This window comes from Mycteria americana, chromosome 22, assembly GCF_035582795.1.
Source record: "Mycteria americana isolate JAX WOST 10 ecotype Jacksonville Zoo and Gardens chromosome 22, USCA_MyAme_1.0, whole genome shotgun sequence".
Classification (NCBI taxonomy): Eukaryota; Metazoa; Chordata; class Aves; order Ciconiiformes; family Ciconiidae; genus Mycteria; species Mycteria americana.
The window spans coordinates 7776199-7801847 of NC_134386.1; the positions used below are offsets into that span (position 1 = coordinate 7776199).

Here is a 25649-nt window from a genome sequence, read left to right on the forward strand (position 1 = left end):
TGATAGGCACCTAAGGAACCAGATATGGGCACTGTCTCAGTTTATGAGAGGCCTAAGACTATCTGTGGGACAGCAGCATCCAATGAAAAATACCCACCTTTCCAAGGTCTGTGCCATGATTGTTCTGGGGAGGGCTACAGAAGGGTAATGCCCATATTGCATTCTGTTACATACTCACCAAAACCTCTCTGTCTTCCTCGTGTGATCTCAATACTGTATGCTGGAGTTTGGATCAACCTTACATGTCCCCTACAGAGTCCAATGATTTCCTCTTCGAGGCAGAGGAAAAACATATAAAATTAATACCAGCGTGAAATCAGGTTAGGCATGTTAGAATCAATAGTTCACGTATTGGGGTTCGGGAGATGAATCCAGCCACAAACTGCTGCCTTGGTCTATTTTGGCTACAGCCTGTGAAACTGTGATCCACTAAATGGCATAATTTACCTAGAACTCCCCTTCTTTATAGAGGAGACAGGATGGCATAAGTGTAAGTGATCTAGGCTCTAGAAAAATCAATGGCTGTGTTTCTTAGATATCAAAAATCAGTGCTCCTTCCTAGAGGTGAAATTCTGATTTACACTAGCTGAAGATGTGACTCGCTGTCTACAACACCAGTTCCTGTTTGTGTCAGCTCTTCTGTTGGAGTATCTTTCATGCACGTGTGGCATACGGAAACAGGGAGCAGAAGGGATGAATTCAGGGAACACAGTATGTTGCTGATAGTGTTTGATGGGAGGGCCCTACAGCAGTTATAAAAAAGGTTTATTCTAAACGGATGAATGATATTGGATGCCTCTTTCTTCTTGGAGCACAATCTGAAACATCTTTAAAAGAGGCATGAATTTAAAAGCTTTAACCATTTGAAATGCAATGTCCCTTAAAGTGATTCAGGCTAATTACACTAGTGTTATTGTATTAGAGTAATTAAGCTTTTTTGTAAAGAAAGGCTTCTTTCAGTCCTGCCTTTTCAAGGAATAAAACAAGAAAAAATTAATTCTCTAACTCTTTTCATGGAGGTAAAAGTAGATCAGTTCCCAGAAGCAAAGTCAGTAGAAGCTTAAATGAAGTTTCCTTAACTCTGGTTCTCCAGTGTTTTAATTATGAAGAAAAAAGGGTTCCAATGATACATAGATAAGATAAATTCCCTGGAGGGGTCTAAACAAACACAGCATTGCAAAATGTAATTAACCACTTTGCCGTTAACTAGTTGTTGTGAAGTTTCTGAAGTCAGGCAATGATTTTATCCTGAGATTACTTACATTGACTTTCTCTTTAATAAGCAAACTAAAAAAAATGAACATTATTCTGAAAAATGTCATCCCTTCCCTTTTTTACTGCCTTTACTGTTAGTTAACTAAGTCAGATGAAACCTGTACTGTTTCCTAACAGAGACAGCTTTCAAAGATCAGCATAACCACATTGGTAGTGAAGATTTCTTTTGCTTGACCTCAATATGGAAACTGTAGTTTGAATGTTGCAGGGTTAGGCCCAGGCTATTAACCAAGCCAAGGTACCTGTTCCATGTGGAATAAGCTTTAAAACCCTTCATACATTTGGTGATTTGGAGGAAATTTTCTCCAATGTGTGGAAATTTCACTGATATGAGGGGAGGTGCATGTATGTGACCTTGGGATATAAGCAATTTATGCAGCACTCTACAAGGTGAAATCTTCTGGAAAGGGCCACATCATCCTCACCTCACTTGGGCTGTCAGATCCAGCATGATGTATTTACCTCTAACATACAGATGTGTCCTAAGGGGTTATTTTTTTCCCTCTAAACAAATGTGGCAGTGCAGCTCATGCTCACTGTTCTGTATTCATGTTACCTCCAGTTAAGCTAGATCTTCCTCTGAGCCCTATATAGCATCTTAAAGCATAATAATTATTGTTATATGCTCAAATTTGGTTTGTTTTTTGTTTTGGGATTTTTTTGGCTCAAAGTGTATGAACCACAACTGCAAAATATGTTTCAGACATGATGTTGAATACAAATGTGCCACTGTCCAAGACATATTGCAAGGGCATCTAGGAGCATTTGAGAGTGCAGCAAAAGCTGAGATAACTTTGCAAGATCGTTTCTGGGGAAAAGACTCAAAGGTTGTGTGGTGTCAACCTTACTGCCAGTACAAAACTGAAAGTGGAATGAACTTTCCTCAGAACTGCACTAGGCTTCACAGAATCCCACCTGAGAAGGGAATTGGATCATGAAGCATGAGTAATCCCAGGGAAGAGGCATTGGAGGCAAGTCACACAGGTAATTCAGTTGGCAAATTGTAGATATTGTCTAAGTTGACAAACATTAAAACATCTCAAGGCAAGATAGATCCAATATTTGCTGTCCTGTGCACTAGACAAAGAACAGCTCATCTCCTAGACCAGGTCTAGAGAAATCTGAGCTCCAGCCCCCTTATTCCTTCTCTGATAAATGGATGTTACTCCCCTTTTTGAAATTCTATCAGCAGCTGTGGTGATTCATCTGACCTGTCTTGGACTACTGTCATGAGGTAAATTCTCCTTACAGATAGCTCTTATCCCATTGAGTACAGATAGGGTCTGGACAATGTAGGTAGACATTGTCAACTAAATTTTAAGCAGCTACTTTTAAGTAAGTGAGATGAATCCTCTCTCTCTGCATTCAAATGTGCTACCTGACAGATCTCATTGCCTGAAAAAAAAATCAGTGAACAACCTTTCTTGCTTGCTTGGTTGTATACTTGCTCACTCGCTCACCCTCTGCACCCCTAATTAAAGTGGCTAAGGGCTTAAAATTATGTGGCATGCACCCCTTTCCCTGTTGCCTTAAACCAGCCAATCACATACTCAATTCTGACAGTTTTACTAAGCAAGTCAGCTATCTGTTGCACCTCTGCAATCTTTGACAAGTCCTCAGGTGGGATTATTTGGTCTGAGGAGAAAGCAATACTTACTGAGCTTGATTTCATATTACTCTGGGGTAAACACCAAAAAGATATTTAAAACATTGTTTTGTGAAAATGATTGTTTCCTTGTGTTCAGTGTGAAAGCAGCTTAGGCAGCTAGCTAAGGTGAGGTTTGTACATTACAAATATCAAAATATTGACAGGCAAATTGCATCATTAAAGATGGGGGAAAAAACCCAAGTTTTTATATTTATAAAGATATAAATATTTATATTGAGCATGGAGACTGAAGAAACACTTCTGATTTTTCAATAAGAACAACTAACACTGAGGACAGATACTTTGCAGCTTCCACAATATTTATAAAGTCCTTGAAGATAAACTATTGTTGATTTTAGTGTCTAAAGTGTTACATAAAAGTGAAATGTTATCTGCAACACAATCAATCTGCAACACAATCAATCAGCAGGAAATTTGAGCCTCCCAAAAATTCTTCAAGGAAAAACAAATGTCTCTAGAACACAAATGTCTCTTTTGTATCTGAAGAATCCATACCTCACGTCATCTTTGGTGATTTCCAAGCTAGCTTTCCCAAGAGAAGGTTTCCCATAACAGCTCTTCATCATCCATATCACAAGCAAGGAACCAGTCCAGTTTCAGAGAAGAAGAAACTCCAGAATCTGCTAGGTATGTCATTTCAGCCTTCCTACTGACATAAATGCAAGGATCAAAATAGTTCTCTGGCCCTTCTGAGGTCTTCTTGGTGTGATTAAAAAGGTAGCTATGTTACAAGATGGAAAATAAATTGAGTAGGTCTGCAGTTGCATGGAGAATCATTAGAATGAGTGAATAAATGAGGAAGTGGAAGGAAGGAAGGAAGGAAGAAAGGAAGGAAGGAAGGAAGGAAGGAAGGAAGGAAGGAAGGAAGGAAGGAAGGAAGGAAGGAAGGATGGAAGGGAGGGAAGATACAGGACATCTCTATGGAAATTCCAGTTGAATGCATTCCATAGACTGAATATTTGCTGGAACTGAGACTGTGGTTTATTTTAGGGAGAGCACCATGATCTAGTCTTTGCTTGACTTTATTGACAAATTCCCAGAATGGGTCAGCTGACTAAACACAGATGTGTAATGCCATATGAGATTTCATGGTGATACGTGCCAACTGACTCCAGCCGCTGCTCCAGACGAGCATGATAAAAAGGTTTTCCACAGATGCTGTGTCACATCTCTCAGCTCTATAGTGGGATTATAGATGGATTATGAATGGACATCTAAAAAAGTACTGGGCATCTACATTTAGTCAAATTATGCTCACCTGTTTTGACTATAATCAAAGATTAGAAGCATTGCTTACATGAAGACACCTAGAGTGCAGATATGTAAATTTAGGTGTGGACATTCTGAATTGAATCCTCCTGTTTAGAGTCAGATGAGCTGAATCTTATGGCTGACTGTTTTCAAGTACATACTGGAAGACTTTGTGCAAAGAAGATTTCTACAGGCGCAAATTTATGCAAGAAAAGGAGCTGAATAAATTCAATGGACTATCTTATTTGATGAATAACAATAGAAGATCAAGTAGTCTCTTCTGAATAAAAATGTCAATGAGTAATAACTAGTTCTCCTAGTGTTATTTCTGTTGATTGCATGCTACAGGGTACCAATGGAGCAAGAGAATTCTACCACCACTGTGAAAAAATTTTACCTTGTTGGTTTTACTGAAAGTACCATGCTGCAGTATATTCTCTTTACAACTTTCCTCATAATCTACGCAATGTCTTGGCTTGGAAATGTCACCATCATCACCACAGTAATCACAGATCAACAGCTCCACAAGCCCATGTACTTTTTGTTGGGAAAGTTAGCCTTCATAGACCTCAGTGAATCCTCAGTGACTCTGCCCAAGATGCTATGGGACCTCCTGTCTGAGGTTAAGACCACTAGTTGTCAGGGATGCATTACACAGATGTTTTTCTTCCATTTCACAGGAGGTGCTGTGGCCATCCTCCTCATAGTGATGGCTCTGGATCAGTATGTGGCTCTCCATACTCCATAAACCTTTGCAGTACCTAAACATTATGAATCACAACATTCTCCTAGAGCTGGTAGCAGGAGCATGGCTAGTGGGGTTTGTTCATTCTATTGTGCAGGTAGCACTGGTCATTCGGTTGCCATTCTGTGGACCAAATTTTCTAGACAATTTTACTGTGATGTCCCACAAGTAATCAAACTGGCCTGTACAGATATCTATGTGGTTGAGCTACTCATGGTGTCCAATAGCGGACTGCTTACAATTCTCATCTTCATTGTCCTGATTGTGTCATATGCTGTCATCCTGGTCGAAATCAGAACACATATCACAGAGGGGAAGCACAAAGCCTCTTCCACTTGTGGAGCTCAGGTTGCAATTGTGAGCATCCATTTTGTACCCTGCATCTTCATCTATGCCTGTCCATTCAAAAAACTTGTGGTGGACAAAGCCACGTTGTCTCTTTATACAGTCATCACTCCAATGCTTAATCCCATAATCTACACACTGAGCAATACAGAGATGAAGAATGCCATCAACAGATTACTCAACATCTTTTTCAGAATGAGAAATTTACAGCTGTCCTTCTTTTCTTAGGTGGTTGTTTTCTTTTACAGAGAAATGTAAAACCAAAGCAGATAGATACTGTCAACTTAATAATTGACTTTTGCTTTCGACAAAGAAGGAAATTTAAATAACAATAATAAGCATGTGACTGAAATGACAATGCTGTCTCTCAACGTAATAACTGCCTGGGAACCAAAGTGGTTGCTGACTAATAAAACAGTGAACATGCATTATAAAGAAAATCAACAGCAATAGCAACAACAAAAAGGCTTCTTTTGTCTATTATGACAGCTCACACTACTAAGGGTTCAGTTAATTTCTAAGTTTCTGATTTCTAATATATTCTAGAGAATTTATGTATGGATGTTTCTGGTTTTCATGTTTTCATGTGCAATATTCATGATTGGGTGAAAAAATGCAGAACATCATACAACTTCACAATATACATGAAGATATTTTTGATTGTTTCTTGAAGAATCTAAGTACATATTCTATTTAAAATTTTCCTCTTTCTTATAAGAAATATTCTTTGTTCAGATAAATGCATTGCAATGAAATACTGATCATTTATCATTATTACAATAAAAATGTGTTCCAGGAAATAAAGCAGTAGTGAATAGAACGCAAGTCCACTGCACAAGAATAGAGGCCTTATTCAGTTAATTTCCAGTTATTTAATTTCTTAATTGATGCAAACATAGCCCAAGGTAGGACAGACAAAGGTTCATCACTGACTTACTCAGAATTTAGCATTCCTTATTGAGTATATGGAGACCTGGACAGCCTATTCTTGCAATTTTGTCACATCATTCATATTTGCAAGGTAAATGGGATAGATATGGAGTGGGAAGTCAGCCAGAAAACACATTTTTACTTTGTTTTATTTTTACTGAGAGAAAGAATTCTCCTTAAGGCATTGCTTGCTTGCTTGCTTCCTTCCTTCCTTCCTCCCTTTCCTCCCTTCCTCCGTTTTTATCTTTCTTTCTTTCTTTCTTTTTTCTTTCTTTCTTTCTTTCTTTCTTTCTTTCTTTCTTTCTTTCTTTCTTTCTTTCTTTCTTTCTTTCTTTCTTCTAATATTTCTACTGAATTTCAATTTACTAATAAAATATAAAAATGTAATTATTGCTTCAAAACACAAAATTCTTCTCAAGAGTTAAGACTGCATTGGGTGTATTGGGTGTATTTGGTGTGGTTAGGATGGAATTAACTTTCTTCATAGCAACCCCTATGGTGCTATGTTTTAGACTGGTGACCAAAACATCATTGGTAACAGACCTGTGTTATAGTTATTGCTGAACAGTTCTTACACAGTGTCAAGGCCTTTTCTGTTTCTCATGCTACCCCCATCCCCCAACAAGTAGGCTTGGGGTGGGCAAGATATTGGGAAGAGACACAGCCAGGACAGCTGACCCAAATTCTCCAAAGGGATATCCCATACTGTATGACATCATGCTCAGCAATAAAACTGGAGGGAGTTTTTCAAAAGTAGCCATTGCTCTGAAAGCAGCTGGTCATTGGTCTGCTGGTGGTGAGAGACTGCTTTTGCATCACATGTTTTTTTCTTGTTTTTCTTCACTTATTACCTATCTCAACCCAAGAGTTTTTTCCTCATTTTTGCCCTCGCAAAACACAGCACCATGCAAGCTGCTATGAAAAAAATTAAGTCCATCCCAACCAGACCCAGTGCAAGGTTGAGGACAGCAGGAGAGATCACTTAACTTTATGTGTGGGTGTTAGCTCTACATTTAGAATGGGATTCAATTGCCTATACATAAGTGCCTTAATCTCTTTGAGGTACCCTTGGATATCAAAGTAGTCCAATTGGCCCTGGCTGATGTGGCAGAAGACCCGTGGGAGTCCTCTTTTTCAAACAGACTGACAGCTCGAGGACAGATAGAGCACTCAACAGTGTCTGAAATGTCGGTGTGAGCGAGATGTTGTCTTAGCATGACTTAACATGTCATTTTAGGCACTATAGATTATTTTTCCTAATCTTCAGCAGACTCTACAGATAGAGTAAGTCTCTAGTAGACTTTGTATCAGATCTGCTGATGTTGTGTGGATGTCTTGGATACCTTGGATACCTTAACACCTCTGAAATGAAATTGAGATATCTATGTTTGCACAACTGAATCCTCCTTAATTTCTGTGCTTAAAGGTAGATATGTATGCATGAAATACGTGTCTAACCTGTCAATAGTTGGTTAACCTAACCAATCAAATGGTATCTAGTTAATAACAGCAAAGGTCTACTGAGACTGTCACAGTTCTAGATCACATGACCTCTCAGGAGAGGTTGAAGGACTTGGGTTTGTTTAAACCAATGAAGAAAAGATTAAGCAAGGTCTAACAGCAGCCTTCAACTTCTTGAAGAAGTGTTACAAAGATGATGGAGTCAAACTCTTCTTGCTAGAGGTAGACAATGTAATAGGGGACAACGAGCACAGGTTTTGGCTTGGGAACTTTAGCCTGGACATTAGGAAAAACTTTTTCAGTAGCAGAGTAGTATGCCACTAGAAAAGATTGCCAAGAATGTCGGACATCCATCCCTGGAGTTTCCAAGACTCATCTAAACAGCCCATGGCTGACCTGATCTAATGTCAATGATCAGTATTCCTCTGAGGGGGAGATTTGGATGAGAGACCTACAGAGATACTATGTCACCAACATTTCTGTGCTTCTATGATTCTGTGGTCTGTGGAGTCTGCAGTCTGAATTTCAAAACTACTGTAGTTTAATATGTCTGTGCCTGAACTAGTCATTCTATATCTCTTTTCTGAGTCAAGGCAGACAAATAGTCACTTTTTGGAAGGGATTTCTCTAAGCATTTCAAATATTTACCTTAGGATGCTTACCCTAGAAATAGTTATGTCATTACATTTATTTTAAAGGGAGTCTCTATGACTAGTGGAGCTATCTACAATTTGGACCTGCAAAATTAGATAAATTGAATACCAAACCATAGGTCCTCAGTGTTTCAGTGATGATTCTTGACTTAACTGAATGATATATTTGTGAACACTATTCTTTTTCAATAACAGTGTAGTATTTTATCTTCTTTAATGAACTAGATTTCCACTGTATTTATGCTTTTTTTTATTCTGAAATGTTGCCTTTTGCAGAGCTCATTGTTCATATTTTGGAACATTCTTTTCTAGTACAAAGGAGAAACAAATATAATTTTACAACAAAAACTGGGAAATCAAATACAGTGATCACACTGAGTGGCACTCATTGGCTTGATTCATTTGCCAGCTCATAAGCCTTCAGCCTAGTCTTCAACTGCTAGCTCAGAAGGATGCAGATCTCCTTTAAGTATTTTCTCACACCTGAACGTCTCAGAGACTTTGGAGTACCTCAATTGACAATAAATGCCTATCTTAAAGAAGGAAAGGAATGAAAACCCAGTAGTGTCCTTGACTATATGTCAGTGTAGAGAGTTAACTCACAAGTAGACATCTTCATGCATCCTTATTGCCTCATAAACTGTCACTCTGGTCAAGATGACACATGTCATGGCACAGAGAGCATAAATAAGATATATTCACCTAAAATTTCTTGGTAAGTCTAGTTGATGTGGTGGAACCTAAAGAAAATAAAAGCTCTTTTTTTTTTGGTGGATATGCGCAAACATATTACTTGTGGTTACTCCCTAAAGATCAAAATCTTTAAAATTTCCAGAGTCAGTTTTTACTGAAATATAAATTAGAAGAACTAACTTTTAAAGTAAAGATGCCTCAGAGTGGTTACCTAAGATAGAAAAGCAATGATCAAAAAATATTATTTAAAAAAAAAAATCTGTCCTTCTCATTGTACTTCTTCATTACAGGATTGGTTTCAGTCAACTCAGTGATTTCTCTGTGATAGCTGTATGGTACTGACTCATCCCAACAGTCTTGACAGTATGTCAGGGAGCTATGGCCTTCCAGATCTTTTCTGTGACCCTAAAACTCCCACGTTCCTTAACCTGTAGACCATAAACATGTCTCCTCAAGCATGCCCAGTTGCTTTAAGAAAACTGATCTTATCTTCTTAGTGGTTCATCTGATACAGACAAACCCAGTCTACAGGAGTATAACATTCGAAGTGTGAACAAACAAATAAGATACAGTCTGTCAAATTGAATTAATTGCTCCTTTAGAATATAACTGTACAGTGTAAAGAGGAAGTGTAAACAAAAATTTAGTAGATAATCAGTCACAATATACTCATGAGAATCAAAAAATTCCTTGGTATCTTAATAAAGTCATCCAAATGTGGAAGTATTATTCAATATTTGAAGGAAGGCTTTCAGGTGGCTATTAATGGCACAAATTAGAGGCACAGACATTCTTTAGGAAACACTGTCATCACACACTACTAAAATCTTACTTGGGAAAAAATGGAAAGGGGAAAAATATATATATGACTCTTTAAAACAAATAAGGCAGGAAGAACAAACTTCTCATAGGCAAGAGAGAAAGCATAGGAAGATGCATTTTTAAACCCAGGAAGAATCTCTTATGACCCTAGAAACAAGTCTGCTGATAGGAGATAGTTTCATTTCAGTATTTCTCAGGTTGTAGACCATGGGATTCAGTACTGGAACAAGCACAGTGAAAAAGATGGAAGTCACTTTGTCCAGTTCAAATGTCTTGAAGGGCTGAGCATAGATGAATATTCCCGAAATGAATGTTATGCTTATTGCCATTATCTGGGCTATGCAGGTAGACAAAGCTTTGTGCTTTCCTTCGGTGACTTGCCTCCCTATCTTGACTAAAATAACATTGTATGAAATGAGGAGCAAGACAAAAATTACTATGAATAGCAGTCCACCATCTGAGACCATCAGCAGCTCCGTCAGGTAGGTGTCAATGTCAGTAGGTGTCCACTTTCAGTACTTGTGGAACATCACAGTGGAAATTGTCCAGGGTGTTAGGACCACAGTAAGGTAAAAGGAGAAGCAGAGCAATCTGTGTTGCAGAGTGAATGAATCCACCTGCCCATGACCCTGCCGCTAGACTTACACACATCATTTTCATGATTGTCAAGTACTGCAAGGGCTTATGGATAGCCACATACTGATCAGCTGCCATCACTGCAAGAAGGCAGCTACGAGCACCACCAGTGAAGTGGAAGAAAAACATGTGAAGGATGCACTCCTTGAATGGAACAGTTTTGTGCTGGGAGAGGAGAGCTGACAATAGAATGGGAGTATTTACTGATGATTTGGTGATATCTGTGAACGCTAAGTTGGCCAGGAAGAAGTACATGGATGTGTGCAAGTGGTAGTCAGTGATAATAGTGGTGAGGATGGTCACATTTCCCAAGCAGGTCATCAGGTAGACAATGATGAAGTCGGTGAAGAGGAATTGCTGAATCTTAAGACTGTGGTTGAAGCCCAGAAGGACAAATTCCATCACAGAACTGGTTACATTCTGTGGCTCCATTCGTTAACATCTGAGCATGCCTAGGAGAGAAACAATGTAGAAGGGAGGCTAAGAAAAGTAAGCTTTTCAATACCAAGAGAGATAATCTTTCCCCTCCGCTGGCTCAGAAACCCCCGTCCTTGGAAACCTCGTTATATCCTTGCACTATACAGTGGAAATTTTGTTCAGTGGAGGTAGTCTCAGTGTTAGGAACTGTGTTTTTTTATCTTCAGTTTGGCTCCTCTGCATCTATACCCTTAAAACATAATTTTATAACTGGTTGCTATCTTCATAAATAGACTTCTATTTCCCCAGCAGTGCAGGCTTTGGCCCTTCCTCATTGAAACTGTGCTATCTCTAATATTTCCATTTTTCCATTCACACATCAAGAGCCCTTATTCCACATAGGACTGCTTTGTCTGCAGTCTCAGAGTTGCCTGATTCCTCTCCTCCACAAAGGACTTCAAAGAGAAAACAAAATAAAAAAACCACTCATACATCATTCTATCTAAGCATCAAAGTAGATGCTAGGAACAAAGTTACTATGAAATCTACATGAACTTTCCTGTGTCTGAACAAAAATGGTTTTGTTATAGCCACTAAGGGATTCCTGCTCTGGCAATCATTAAGAAAATAAATACTTTAGAGTATTTTATGATGTAGTACTGTTTACTGTGCTACTCCTGTGCTAGCCAAAGGGAAACAGGATGTATTGTACATTCTTTACTTTGCAGGCATGTCTGTTTCAGGGCAAACAGAGGCCCTGGAGAAAAAAAAAAGAACATTTCAGCAAGCAAAAGAATGCCTAGTTTCTTGAATTTCTCTCCAGTACTGTAAGACAAGCAATCTGAAGAATGAGAAAAGAAGCTGTTACAAGACCCACTGGGCTCTTCACATCCTGCAGGGGAGTGTGCCCTGGACTTTACTTTCAGAGAGGACTCGGGGTATGCAGACTGCAGTTCATTTCACTTATACAGGCATAGGCACTTCATTCTACTTATCTCAGATACCTGAATTAAGATTATCTCAATCATCCTCTGAGTGTGTCTAGTTGTTGTTGTTGGTTCTAAGCAGACCTTGATGATTAGTTCAATCACAAAAGTGGGACTGTCTTTCTAAAAGTAAATGTTCAAAGTAATTTCAGGTGTCCTAAAATACCCAAGATATTTACACTGGGTTGGCAACTGTCATATATGATTTATGGGTGACACATGCCCTTGAGGTATGGCAGCTGGAAGTCAGATGGCATGCTTAGGCGTTTCTGTTTAGGAACCTGGATCCCACCTGCAATGTCTTTCAGATACATACATTGGACTCCGCTTCTCTCAACCTCAGCTCTCAGCATCCTAAATCTCTGTACCCAAACTAGTTGTGCAGTCCTGTTGAAGTCAAGGTTGAGGAAATGGCAGCTGCAAAATGTGATCAATTTGTCCTAGTCCTGATACCTACCCTAGGATGAGAGAAACTATGCTCTGGGAGTGCCTGTTTCTCACCACTGACTCTAATGAAGCCAAAAGGCTAGCTTATATCTGGATTCCTATCCTACAGGTAATCTGAAGATATGTGACCAGTATTCTATCCCCTAACCCTACAAAGAGGCACTTTTGACAGCCTTTAGGTGCCCAGTGCTCATTCCAGGACAAGAAAGTCTTCTATTCTGCCCTACCTGCTCTAGTTCACCCTGTTCCCCCTGTGTCTGTAAGGACTCCCTGTCACATCTCAGAGCTTTCATTTTCACATCAGACTCTCTTTTCTCTGATTCCCTTTGCCATTCAATCTCACTCCAGGGATCCTGCACTCTAGCCCCTATTTCTTTCTTTGTCTTAAATTCAGTGACTCACATGCCAAACCCTTCGTATACTTTGCCATTTACCAAGTCTGTTTCCAACCCACCAGAAGGCAGAAGTTCCTCGTGCCCATTCCATTTTCTGTTTGTGCCAATTACCTGCCCAAAACATGTGAAATCTTCATTTCTCCCATCTGAAAATGTGAGGTGGTATGCATTTCTCCAGGCATCCTTTATGCTCCTCCCACACTTCCTCAGAATCCCTGTGAACTCTTCTTGTCCTCATAAAATGTTTCTCTCATTTTTACTTCAGTTCCTGTCTGTACTGATCAGATGACAGATTATTTTATGCTATGGACAATAAGCCTTGCTTGCTGCTGCTTGCTTTCTTTTGTAGGGGCTGAAGTTTTCAGAGTCAGTTGGTTTGACTAAGTTTGTGTGAATGGCTGGCATGGACAAAGCCTGAATTTGGGACATTTCCTCTTTGTGTATGTGTCCCCTGGCCTGGAGAGTCAGATGTTCAACTCAGAGAGAAACCACAGCATAAACCACATCACGGATTGCCAGAGAATTTGGGCTTGTGCCGTGGTTGTGTCAATAAAAAATTTAGAGTAATCTGTTCCTCGCTTATCCTATTTGGATTTTCATTTGAAACAATAAACTTCTGCTGACAGATGCTCTGATTAGCAATACCTGTTTAATTTGCTGGTCACAGCTTGTGTGCTATGTTTCCTGAAAACAGAGATGTCAGGGAGCAGGACTAATTGCCTGGTCCACAAGGGAAGGCAAGCCAGGGGCTGAGAGTGACAGCAAGGCAGACAGGAGCAGCCCACCTCACCAGCAAAGGCAGCAGTCCCACGGTACACACAAAAAAAGAGCAGAGCAGAATCATTCAGTAACCAGTAACCAGTCAGCCAACAGCCCAGTGATTGCCAGAGGGAAAGGGATGCCAGGGAATATGACACCGCTAAGCTCAACGTGACAAGTGGACCAAGTTAAGGATAAGCTGCGTGAGGGAAAGTTTTACACTCACACACATATGCAAACACACAATTAACTGAGACTTGCCAAAATTACTGTTCCAGTGAGCCAGCATAGTCAAGTCCATGGAAAGATGAACACTCTCCAGCCAGTCTCAGGACAGGGTTCTTGGGTGGCAGGTTGGCACCAACATGTGAAAGCTTCTCCTCAGGTGCCCTGCGTCTGCATGCTGGAGCAATGTTACTCTCCTATGTTTACTACAGCAGATATCAGTGCAGGCCACCAATCAGAAAGTCCACAGTGGCGTCATTCCAGCAGTTTCAGACGTTGTTCTCTTGTCACTTGTTGTTCCAAGGTTGTTGACGTCATTCAGCTCCTGTTTGCACTGTAACTCAGCTCTTGGACAAAACAAGTCCATGATACTCCCATATTAGCTAGACAAGTCCATAGTAGTGAAGCAGGTTGAAATTTAGGCCAGGAACTCAAGTAGTCAAGGTGAGGTAAAAACAACAAGATACAAGGCCAGGCACAGCATACCTGCAGCATAGCTAGGGCAAGAAACAAGAAGGTGACCTAAGCTTAAACACTTAACTCCTGAGCTAATTTGCAGAATGGAGTTTCCAGATGAGGTTTCCCACAGCTTTCTCATAACTTAGATGTTTCACGGCAGATTAATACAAGGTTAAACAACCCCATTATATCAGTGCTGACCTTGAACACAGGCAGCTAAACCCTTGGGGAAAGGAGAGAAGAGACAGCAGAGAAGGATTACAAAGAAGGATGTTACAGGCAGGTCAGGGCACTTAAAGCCTGTTGCTGCACCCAGAGTCTCATCAAGTCTGAGAAAGTCATCATGAGTAAGTTGGGAGCATTGGCTGAGGAGTCACTGACATCTAGAAAGGCCAAGCTGGCCAGCAGAAAGTACATGGGGTTATAAAACCCCGTGACATGATGGTGTCATGATGACCATGACAACGATGGTGAAGTTCCCCAGAAAAGTTATGACATAAACTATGGAGAAAAGCCTGGAGAGAAAATATTGTAAAAAGTGTTGTTTGTCCTCTCAATCTTCCTTCTGTTATGTTTTCTGAGGACTGCACTGTGCCAGCTGTTAATCTCAGACCCTCTCTCTGAAATACCTGTGAGGTTTGCTAACAGGATCAAGAAAAAAAGCAAACCAGAACAGTATTGTTTGGGAGATTTAGGGATTGTGTCAAAAGGTAATGAATTAAAAAGTTCATGGTTTATTTTATTCTGTAGATGGTAATCCCACAAGCACAAGAGCCTCAGCAAATCTCCTTCTGTGCTAAACTCCATGAGCCTGAATACTTTATGTGACTCCCTACAGTACTGAGTTACATACCAGGATCATGGTCACCAGTAAAACCTGGCTAATCAATACATTTTTGGCTCATTAATTGTGCTGATTAATGGTATGTGCACTTTAGTAAAAATAATCCATTTGTTAGTTCACAGCTACAGAATCAGCAAATTGCAGAGTCATGTAGGAGGAAGGGACCTCTGGAAGTTTCCAGTCCATCCTCCTGTTTAAAGCAAATTGCTCAGGATCCAGTCAAGTCTGGAGTATCTCTTAGTATCTCTATTGCAATGCCACAGCCTCTCTGGGCTCCTATTCCAATGTCTATCCACTCTTGGTAAAAGAAAGGTCTTTTTTTTAAACTGCATTGGGTTTCGTCATGGTACAATTTGTGTCTTATGCTCCTCATCCTAATGCTGTAATGGGGAGGCCAAAAATGGGGAAATTACTCCAATGAGCTCCCACAAGTGTCAAACAGAGGAGAAGGATCACTTCCCTAGACATGCTCACACTCTCGTTATTACAGCTCAGAATGCAGTTGGACTTCGTTGCTGCAAGGACACACTGTAGACACACACCTAATGTGCACCAGGACACACAGATCTTTTTCTTCGAAGCTGGATACTATCTGTAGCGCTAACCACCCCCCCGACCCCCCCCACCCCCGAGCCAGCATTGTTACATAGTATTACTGTATCCCAGATAGAAGACTGTGTTTGCATGTTTTTAAACTGGCGAACATTTCTTTCAGAGCATTTCTCTGGCCCATCCAAATCTTTCTGAATAGCAGCCTGTCTTTCTAGTGGGCATAAATTGGTTTAATCTGTAGCTGTCTGCAAGGGTGATCTCTATGGGAGGAAGGAATGAACCTCTATGAAAGGAGGTAAGTGTCAGTCAAAATCTGTTTCACCCAGCTCTGAAACCAATGCAAACAACCAAGTGTATGTGGGTCAGGGACACGGGAATTGCACACCAAAACTTTACACATTCAGAGAAGCACGTGGTGTTCCTGGTCAAACATGTATAAAATAAGAGCTAGCAGCCAATACAGGATGGAGATACACTTTTGGTGGGTGTAGGGTGGGAGAGGATGCAAAGGGCTATATACACCCTGAAGGGACAGCAGTCAGTTGATAAGCCACACCACAGCATGTACAACCTGTGACAGGACTATGACCCATGAGCTACTTATGCTGGAACATGGACACCCGTGAATGGACTGAAGTGCATCTATATGCCGTGTTGGACTGGGTACATTATGAAAAGAGTGCTCCTGCCTGCTAAAGTGGCAGAAAACCAATAAACCTAGGGTGGCAGAAAGAAATTGCTGTGTGTACAGTAACAGAAAATGGTTATGCATACCACTTCAACCTCCTATGCTGCCCATCACCTTACCAGCATTGTGTTGACAGGCTGAATGTAATTCAGCGTAAAAATACAGAAAGTTGAGACCAGGTGGTGGTTGGGGTTAAATAGTCAAGTAAGTTTCCCTGCCTTGAGACTGTTTTGCCTGTGATGGTGATTGGTGGAAGATATGGACAACGTCATGATCTGTCATAGAATCATAGAATCATAGAATGGTTTGGGTTGGAAGGGACCTTAATGATAATCTAGTTCCAAACCCCCTGCCATGGGCAGGGATAACCTTCCACTAGATCAAGTTGTTCAAAGCCCCATGCAACCTGGCCTTGAACACTTCCAGGGAGGAGGCGTCCACAACTTCTCTGAGCAACATGTTCCAGTGTCTCACCACCCTCACAGTAAAGAATTTCTTCCTAATATCTAATCTAAATCTATCCTCTTTCAGTTTAAAACCATTACCCCACATCCTATCACTATACTCCCTCATTAAAGGATCCCTCCCCATCTTTCCTGTAGGCCCCCTTGAAGTACTGGAAGGCCTCTCTAGGTCTCCCCAGAGCTTTCTCTTCTCTAGGTTAAACAACCCCACTTGAGCAGGTCCATGTGTTTCTTACGCTGAGGGCCCCAGAGCTGAACACAGTACTCCAGGTGGGGTCCCACAAGAGCAGAGTAGAGGGGAAGAATCACCTCCCTTGACCTGATGGACACACTTCTTTTGATGCAGCCCAAGATACGATTGGCTTTCTGGCCTGCCAGCACACATTGCTGGCTCGTATTCAGTTTTTCATTCACCAGTACGCCCATGTCCGTCTCCGCAGAACTGCTCTCAATCCACTCATCACACAGCCTGTATCCATGTTTGGGATTGCCCCAACTCAGGTGCAGGACCTTGCACTTGGCCTTGTTGAACTTCACAAGGTTCTCACGGGCCCACCTCTCTAGCCTATCAAGGTCCCTCTGGATGGCATCCCTTCCCTCTAGAATATCAACCACACCACTCAGCTTGGCGTCATCCACAAACTTGCTGAGGGTGCACTCAATCCCACTGTCCGTGTTCCCGACAAAGATGTTAAATAACACTGGTCCCAATATGGACCAGTCCCACTCGTCACTGGTCTCCACCCAGACATTGAGCCATTGACCGCAACTCTTTGAGTGCAACCATCCAGCCAATGCCTTATCCACCAAGTGGTCCACCCATCAAATTCATGTGTCTCCATTTTAGAGACAAGGATGCTGCGTGGGACAGTATCAAACGCTTTGCACAAGTCCAAGTAGATGATGTCAGTCGCCCTTTCCTTATCCACCAATGCTGTAACCCCGTCATTGAAGGCCACCAAATTTGTCAGGTACAATTTGCCCTTAGTGAAGCCATATTGGCTGTCACCAGTCACCTCTCTGTTTTCCATGTACCTTAGTATGGTTTCCAGGAGGATCTGCTCCATGATCTTGCTGGGCACAGAGGTGAGACTGACCAGCCTGTAGTTCCCCATGTCTTCCTTTTTTCCCTTTTTAAAAAGGAAGGTTATGATTCCCCTTTTCCAGTCACTAGAAACTTCACCAGTCTGCTGCAACTTTTCAAATATAATGGACTTTTCAGATATGATGGTCTGGACTTGGAATATTTGGAGCGACTTTGAGATGCTGGAAGCCTTGATTCTGGTATTAGGAATTTCTGTTGTTCTGCAATGTGAGGGGTGCACCCAAAATACGTGTAAGGATGAGTTTCAACATTGTGGAAACAGTCAGGAAAATTGGTTCCAAAGGGACCCAAGAAAACAGTAGTGGGATGGGAAGAGAGTTGGGAAGAGAAAGGACAGTGCCTGCTCCAAGCCCATGCACCAGTGGTCTGGAACATGGACTGTCTCCCAGTACAGAAACCAAGGGAATTAGTCTAGGAGTTGTAAAAATGATCAAAAGCATAAAAAGGAGCAGCAAAGAGATGCGATGCTTTGGTATGAGAGAGTGCAGAGGTGTAGTATCTGCTTCAGGTAGAGCACCAAAGAGATTGGGACCACTTAACAGAGGTTGAGAATCGAGAACTGAAATTACTTTCTCTGTCAAACTAATGATCTTCTAAAAGAAACATTAATACAGTGTGAGAGACCCTTGTTCAGAAGTTTGTAGCTACAGGAACAGTCAGCATGCTTAAGGTGATTGCCATGGAGTGGGATATGGAAAGCTGGGTTAGGGAAATTCAGGACTCCAATGACAAACACAGAGTCCTGTCAGGCAACCCCAGTTAGACTAATTGAGCAGACCTGTGGAAACGGGAGTTCTGTTCCCCAGAAACTGGCTGCTAAGCTGCCCTCTACTCAGACCGAAAATAAAGACATGTGGGAAACTTACTGTACCAAAACGCCCTTGCAGTGGCTGTGGAAGGTGCTGGGAACTGGAGCCATGAAGATACAGCTGACAGTTCAGAAGTACAGAGCTCTTGGGAGTCTGGGACCTATGTCACCTGTAATCACTGGCCTGTGCAATGGAGGTGGGCTATTGGCTCAGATGATGAAGGGCTATGTTGAACAATGGCCCAATTCTCTCAACTCTGTGAAAGAGAGACATTGTGGAAGGACTGGGAAAAAGAAGGCAGTTGATTACAGCTGCTTGGGCTGCTGGAGTATGGGCTGCTGGAGTGTGTTTACAGGTGAGGGAAGAGGGAGCCTGTGAAGGTCATGATCACTGATACAATTGCCTAAAAGCTCCAGTGATTAGGAACAATTACCTATGCCCTTCTGGTATCACCTGGTAACCTGATAGGACATCCTGTTGATCAAGGAGTGACCTGTATGTGCTGAGGTGTATACTGGAAAGCCACCGTATGATCAGAAGCATGGCCAAGGGTAATGCCAAGAGTCCAGTGTTATGCTTGACATCAAAAGAAATATCAAGAGGGAGTTCTCCATGCTCCCATCTTACACGCTGGTACTTATGGAACCTCCTGAAAAAAAGGGGGAGGATATGATAGAGTGGGTCAGAAAACCCTTCAGAGATCTAGGACTGCAAGTTAAGGAATTGTGAGCACAAGCGAAAGGTCAGGGCTCAGTTAATGTTACAGGATGTGGGGCAAGTTTAAGGAAAACAAAGCTGTTCTGTGCATTTTACTCCTTGAATGGGGAAAATGACTATGCTGTATCAAATGAACATTGTTCATGACATGTTTTGGTTCTGGATGAAGTCATACTGCTGTTGAAGCTGTGGTTCATTCCTTAAAGGTGTTGCTTTTTGCTTGTAGAATGTCAATCATTTGCTTGTATACTGAGGTATAGAGAATAACTCTGTTATGATGTTCTTGATTATATGTTTACAGGAACAAGACATGAAATTTGTAACAGGAATATATTCAGATTTTTATAACGACCCTTACAATTGAATTTGGAGGGATGGAGTGCAGAGTTCATAATATGAGTGACTTCCAGTTCAGGGAGAATTGTGGTTTGCAGGAGGCCTGGATCCTTGGAGCTGTGGAGAGGCTGCCAAAGGAGAAATGATAGGCAGAGGATCCCCAGTAGCTAAACAAGGCAAGCAGAGGATGCTGATGGGCATACTCTCAGGGCTACCACAAAAGGACTGTCACCTACATTGTCCTAGTGTGACATACCCACCAGATGAGTGAACAGGAGAGGATGTCCCAGATCACCTTAGAGACTGAGGGGGATTACTGCCTATGAGGGCTTGAGACTCATTATGGCATGCCAGGAAGACCATTTTGGGATTGCAAAAAATTTACTGAGGTGTGTTTGGAGGGGGGACTAATGGCAGGGAAAGAGGGGAATGAAGGTGAATTGGGGACAAGCAAGCATGGGGAAACAGGGAAAGTTGATAAAAGGGATTGGTAATGTGTAAACTGGTGGTCAGTATGCTTAACTGGTGATGTCCTCATGTGCCTGATCACCGCAGTCTGTCCTGTCTTCTTATTAAGCTCCATTTCTAACTGTTTTCCTGTGTGAAGGGACTCTCTATTCTGTGTGCAAGTGTATGGAGATCTAAGAACCTGCAACTGGAGAGGGAAATATGGGTCATAGGGGATCATGTGTCTGGGGTGCCAGCAATAGGACAGGCTGGAGTGTGTTGTGCATATGTCAGTACATGTAATCACTAGTCTTCTAGTATTTTTGCAGAGAAAATAATGGAAATACTTCTGTATATATACAAAAACAGATGGCCCCTTATTGAAAAGCATCCCAGGAACTGTTTAAAAATTAATGTTTTCAGTTTTGTTTATTTGCTTTCATGCTCCAGATGGTTTGAAGCACCTTTGACCCGCCTAGTGGGTGAGAGAAAGGCTGTGGATGTTGTCTATCTAGACTTCAGTAAAGCCTTTGACACGGTTTCCCACAGCATTCTCCTGGAGGAACTGGCTGCTCATGGCTTGGACGGGTGTACTCTTCGCTGGGTTAAGAACTGGCTGGATGACTGGGCCCAAAGAGTGGTGGTGAATGGAGTTTACTCCAGTTGGCGGCCGGTCACAAGCGGTGTTCCCCAGGGCTCTGTGTTGGGGCCAGTTCTGTTTAATATCTTTATCAATGATCTGGAAGAAGGGATCGAGTGCACCCTCAGTAAGCTTGCAGATGACACCAAATTGTGCGGGAGTGTTGATCTGCTTGAGGGGAGGAAGGCTCTGCAGAGGGACCTGGACAGGCTGGATCGATGGGCTGGGGCCAGTTGTATGAGGTTCAACAAGGCTAAGTGCAAGGTCATGCACTTGGGCCACAGCAACCCCATGCAACGCTACAGGCTTGGGGAAGAGTGGCTGCAAAGCTGCCTGGCAGAAAAGGACCTGGGTGTGTTGGTTGACAGCCACCTGAATATGAGCCAGCAGTGTGCCCAGGTGGCCAAGAAAGCCAATGGCATCCTGGCTTGTATCAAAAATAGTGTGGCCAGCAGGACTAGGGAAGTGATTGTGCCCCTGTGCACTAGTGAGGCCACACCTCGAATACTGTGTTCACTTTTGGGCCCCTCACTACAAGAGAGACATTGAGGTGGTGGAGTGTGTCCAGAGAAAGGCAACAAAGCTGGTGAAGAGTCTAGAGCACAAGTCTTATGAGGAGCGGCTGAGGGAACTGGGGTTGTTTAGTCTGGAGAAAAGGAGGCTCAGGGGAGACCTTATTGCTCTCTACAACTACCTGAAAGGAGGTTGTAGAGAGGTGGGGGTCGGTCTCTTCTCCCAGGTAACAAGTGATAGGACAAGAGGAAATGGCCTCAAGTTGCACCAGGGGAGGTTTAGACTGGATATTAGGAAATTTTACTTCACTGAAAGGGTTATCAAGCATTGGAAGAGGCTGCCCAGGGAAGTGGTTGAGTCGCCATCCCTGGAAGTATTTAAAAGACGTTTGGATGAGGTGCTTAGGGACATGGTATAGTGGTGGTCTTGGTAGTGTTAGGTTTACGGTTGGAGTCGATGATCTTAAAGGTGTTTTCCAACCTATACGATTCTGTGATTCTGTGAAGGCATACACTTGGTTGGGTTGGAATTAATCTTGCCAAAATTTAGCCACACAGGCATAATTCTGATATACAGGCTACCCCAGCCTGTGTAATGAAAAGAGAGAATTAATTATGGAAGTCAATTAATTCAGCTTTTCCTTAGAGCATTTCTTCATCAAGCACAGGGAGCATCAGGCATTTCCTTTGACCCAGTGGTGGTCTTGTCTTTTGCTATTACCTGTATAAAGGTAAAGGAATAATTTAATTTTAGTTCTTTGGGGGAGTAAGAGTTAATAAAAAATCTCTTGAAAAATTCTTCTGTAGCATTTATGCTCCAATGTGTAAATCTCACCTACATCCAGATGTCGACAGTATGAAGATGTACCCCCGAGCTAGTCATCTAACTAGTCATCAATTAGCCCCAGAAAGGTGATCATTGGCCTGTCTGTACAAGGCCATGGGTTGCTGGATGACTATTGCTCTTCTTCTGCAGGAGTCTATAGACCTATAGCTTCAATTTGCAGAAAAATGTTCCTGAATATTTTTGTCTCTTCACCTCTCCCACCCCTTCCAATACAGTCCATCTCCAGCCTCTTGCTATCTGATTCTAAAATGTATTTCCTCCAGGTTCTTAAATTCCCTGTCCTCCCAACCCCAGCCTGGTCATAAGTATGTCCGGGGCACTGGCAACACTCAGTTTAGCTCCCCAGCCTCCTCCAAAATGTGTGACTGTTGTTCTGCCAACTGTTCCACTAATCTGTAGTGCTCTAACTTATATTTTCTTCAGTTTAATCCATAGGTGCAATCCCCTCACCCAAATCTCCCATTCCCTCTTGGTGAGTCCTGTAGTGTCCTCTCTTGCTGCTAACATGCTCTCATTGTTGCTTATATGCATGCTGTAAGCATATACATAATGGCTCAGGCATTCATTTCCTTCTTGGAGGAGTTGTAGGAATGCAACTCATATACAGGGTAGCTGAGGAAAGCATAGGAAGCTTCTGGATAGCAAAATGTTCCTCATTACACAGCACCGAACCTCCACCCAACAGGAAAGAGCTGCCATCTCCCTGGTTCATGCCTCCTTCCCCCCGTCCCCCGAGTTACAGAAGTAGCTTTGAATCATAAAATCAGACATAGGAATATGGGGTGAGGCTTACTTCACCTAAATTTAGGTGTGGAAAATACAGTTGTCTATTTATGACCAATTTTTTTAAGTTTTTATTAGACTAAGTGGAAATCAGTCAATGCATGCCAGGGACTTTTTTTCCTCATTATTAATTAAAATTATTTAATAATTTTGCTTAGACTGATAGATCTTGAGTTTATTCTCATATAAAGTTAAAATTTATCCAAATCTGTATGCCAAAATCTGTTCCTTTTGTACAGTGGTAGAGAATATGAGAATGTTCCATCAACATCACAAGATTACTTACAATTATTTAATCTTAACAACATTGGAGTTTAGAGCAGCTCCAACCTCATCAATCTCATTGGCAACAAACTGGCCAAATCTTTTCCAATGGAAAGGAAAGCAAAGAATATAATGAAGAGAAACAACTCACAGTCAAAAGTAAACTCATCCAGCCCCTACAACAGTCAGACTCTAACCAATCACAATCACAAAAATGAACTCATGATTTAGAGCCGAAAGAACCATCACTGATTCTGTGAATAAATTATTCTCCTGATTTTAATTCAGTTTAAATCATGAAACTCCAGGTAGTTCAAACTCTAATCATTACCCCCCTCCAGGTGTGAATACACACATACATTCATACAAACAATATTTTGCTAAATAATTCTTACACTAAAGGATTACATATTACAGTTTCCTGAATCACAATTGTGCTAATAAAGGTGAGTAATTTTGCGAGACTCTTCACATCTTTACTCTTCTATCTATTATACTGTATAGTTTGATTTCATTAATATTGAACTGCAATGGATAATTTTGCTTCAAAAGAGAAGAATAATTTTATTGAGATTAGCCTTGGTAAATGTTGGGGTTCATCTAAACTAATCCTGCTTGCCTAATTGCTTTTTAGGTCTTAACTAATAATCCATATTCCTGGGAGAAATAAACTCCTCCAAAGAGTGATTTTATTCATCCTAGAAAAAAAAATCTAGGACTGTTAGGCTTGAATATTCCTCTGTAGATCTGTATCTCTGTTCAATGATTATAAGGAAAGGTAATGACTAGATGACTGGTACATGTTGGCATCATGACTTTCTGAAGATAACAGATAAAAGCTAGCCTCAGGGCCTAAATTTGAGTCTGGATTTTGGATCGCTAACATTCTTTTCACATGAGCCTGAGTCTGAAATATAGATCAGTGAAACCAAATACTCAGGAAAATTTAAAGCCACTATTACTTTTCTGTACTTTTTTTGTTATGCACTGAATGTAAATGGAAAGTCTGAATTTTTAAAATGGAATGAGAGAGTGAAACTAGACATGTAATTGCTGCGTTAGTGCTGTTTGGGACGTAAGACCCAAGAGGAACATTCAAAAATGTTCATTTGCTCAAGGAACTTTAGGCATACCTAACGTTGATTTCTGTAACAGACACAGCTAGCTGTGGACAGGACATCAAGTGCAAGCCTGCCTCTGATTATTCTTGCTGTTATTTGTTATTCAACTTTTGTCTAGGCATTCCCATGGAAAAGAAAAATAGGACAGTAGTCACTGAGTTAATCTTTCTGAGATTCACTAGCTGGCCAAATCTACAGATAGTGCTTTTCTCATTATTTCTTATCATTTATCTCCTCTCACTTGTGTGCAATGTTCTTATCCTCATCATCATTTTAGTTGATTCACATCTTCACAGTGCCAGGTACTTCTTCATTAGCAACCTCTCAGTAGTGGAAATCTGGTACACAACAGCCACAGTACCTAAAATGTTAGCCAACTTCTTGATGGAGAAACACACAATGCTTCAAGCTGCATTGCTCAATATTACTTCTTCTTCTCTTTTGCTGCCACCAAACCGTTCCTCCTTACAGTCATGGCATATGACTGCTACCTGGCCATATGTAAACCATTACATTACTCCACTATCATGAACCCAAAGATATGCCATAACTTAGCCATGATCTGTTGGTCAGGATTCATCTGCCCTATTTTGTCTTCCACCTTGTTCTCCAGGATTTCTTTCTGCACTAACAAAATCAACCATTTCTTATGTGATGCTGATTAGCTCTTCCAACTTTCATGCAGTGACATGTACAGCATACAAATCATGGGCTATACTTTCAGCACCATCATTATAATGTCCTCTGGCCTTTTCATCGTAACTTTGTACCTCCAAATCATCATGACCATCCTGAAGGTAACATCAGGTGCTTCATGCAAAAAGACATTTTCTACCTGTGCCTTACATCTCTCTGTGGTCACCACCTATTTTGGGACTCTTACCTTTATGTATGTCTGGCCTGCAGTGAAATATGAGTCTGATATCAATAAAGTGGTGGCTGGTTTTTATTCAGTAATTACACCATTGCTGAATCCAGTAATATACACACTAAGGAATAAGGATGTCAAACTGGCCATAATAAAAAATTTCTTAAGGAATAAAGGTTAAGTTTTGGAATTTCCAATCTCTTTTCTCAAATGCTTGATGTATCTGCACTGTGTATGGATTAAAGCATTTATATGAAAGTTTGAAGTAAAAAATTTTTCTCCTGTTTTGTTTGGGCTAAAATGCAAGTCATGGTTTAGACCACTCATCTATACAAGCATGTGTCTGCATCTGGAAAAGGTATTCAACTTACCTGAAGTTTGGCATCTAGTTTAATACTCTGTGAATTAGTTGATTTATTTTGTAAGTTAAGTGCTTTTGCTTTATCACTTTTCAGGTAAGTGTATAAAATAAACACATGAAGGA

General features: G+C 41.2%; 1 protein-coding gene and 2 pseudogenes across 1 annotated transcript; 2 read left to right on the forward strand and 1 right to left on the reverse strand.

Moving 5' to 3' along the window:
- The first annotated feature begins 4550 nt into the window (after nucleotides 1-4550).
- LOC142419912 (olfactory receptor 4D1-like) lies at nucleotides 4551-5513 on the forward strand. Its single transcript, XM_075523340.1, is given in 3 exon segments — nucleotides 4551-4928; nucleotides 4930-5083; nucleotides 5086-5513. Coding segments are annotated over 3 exon segments (960 nt in total).
- Nucleotides 5514-9963: 4450 nt separating this feature from the next.
- LOC142419913 (olfactory receptor 4D1-like) lies at nucleotides 9964-10912 on the reverse strand (annotated as a pseudogene).
- Nucleotides 10913-24423: 13511 nt separating this feature from the next.
- LOC142419914 (olfactory receptor 6N1-like) lies at nucleotides 24424-25346 on the forward strand (annotated as a pseudogene).
- The last annotated feature ends 303 nt before the right edge of the window (nucleotides 25347-25649 follow it).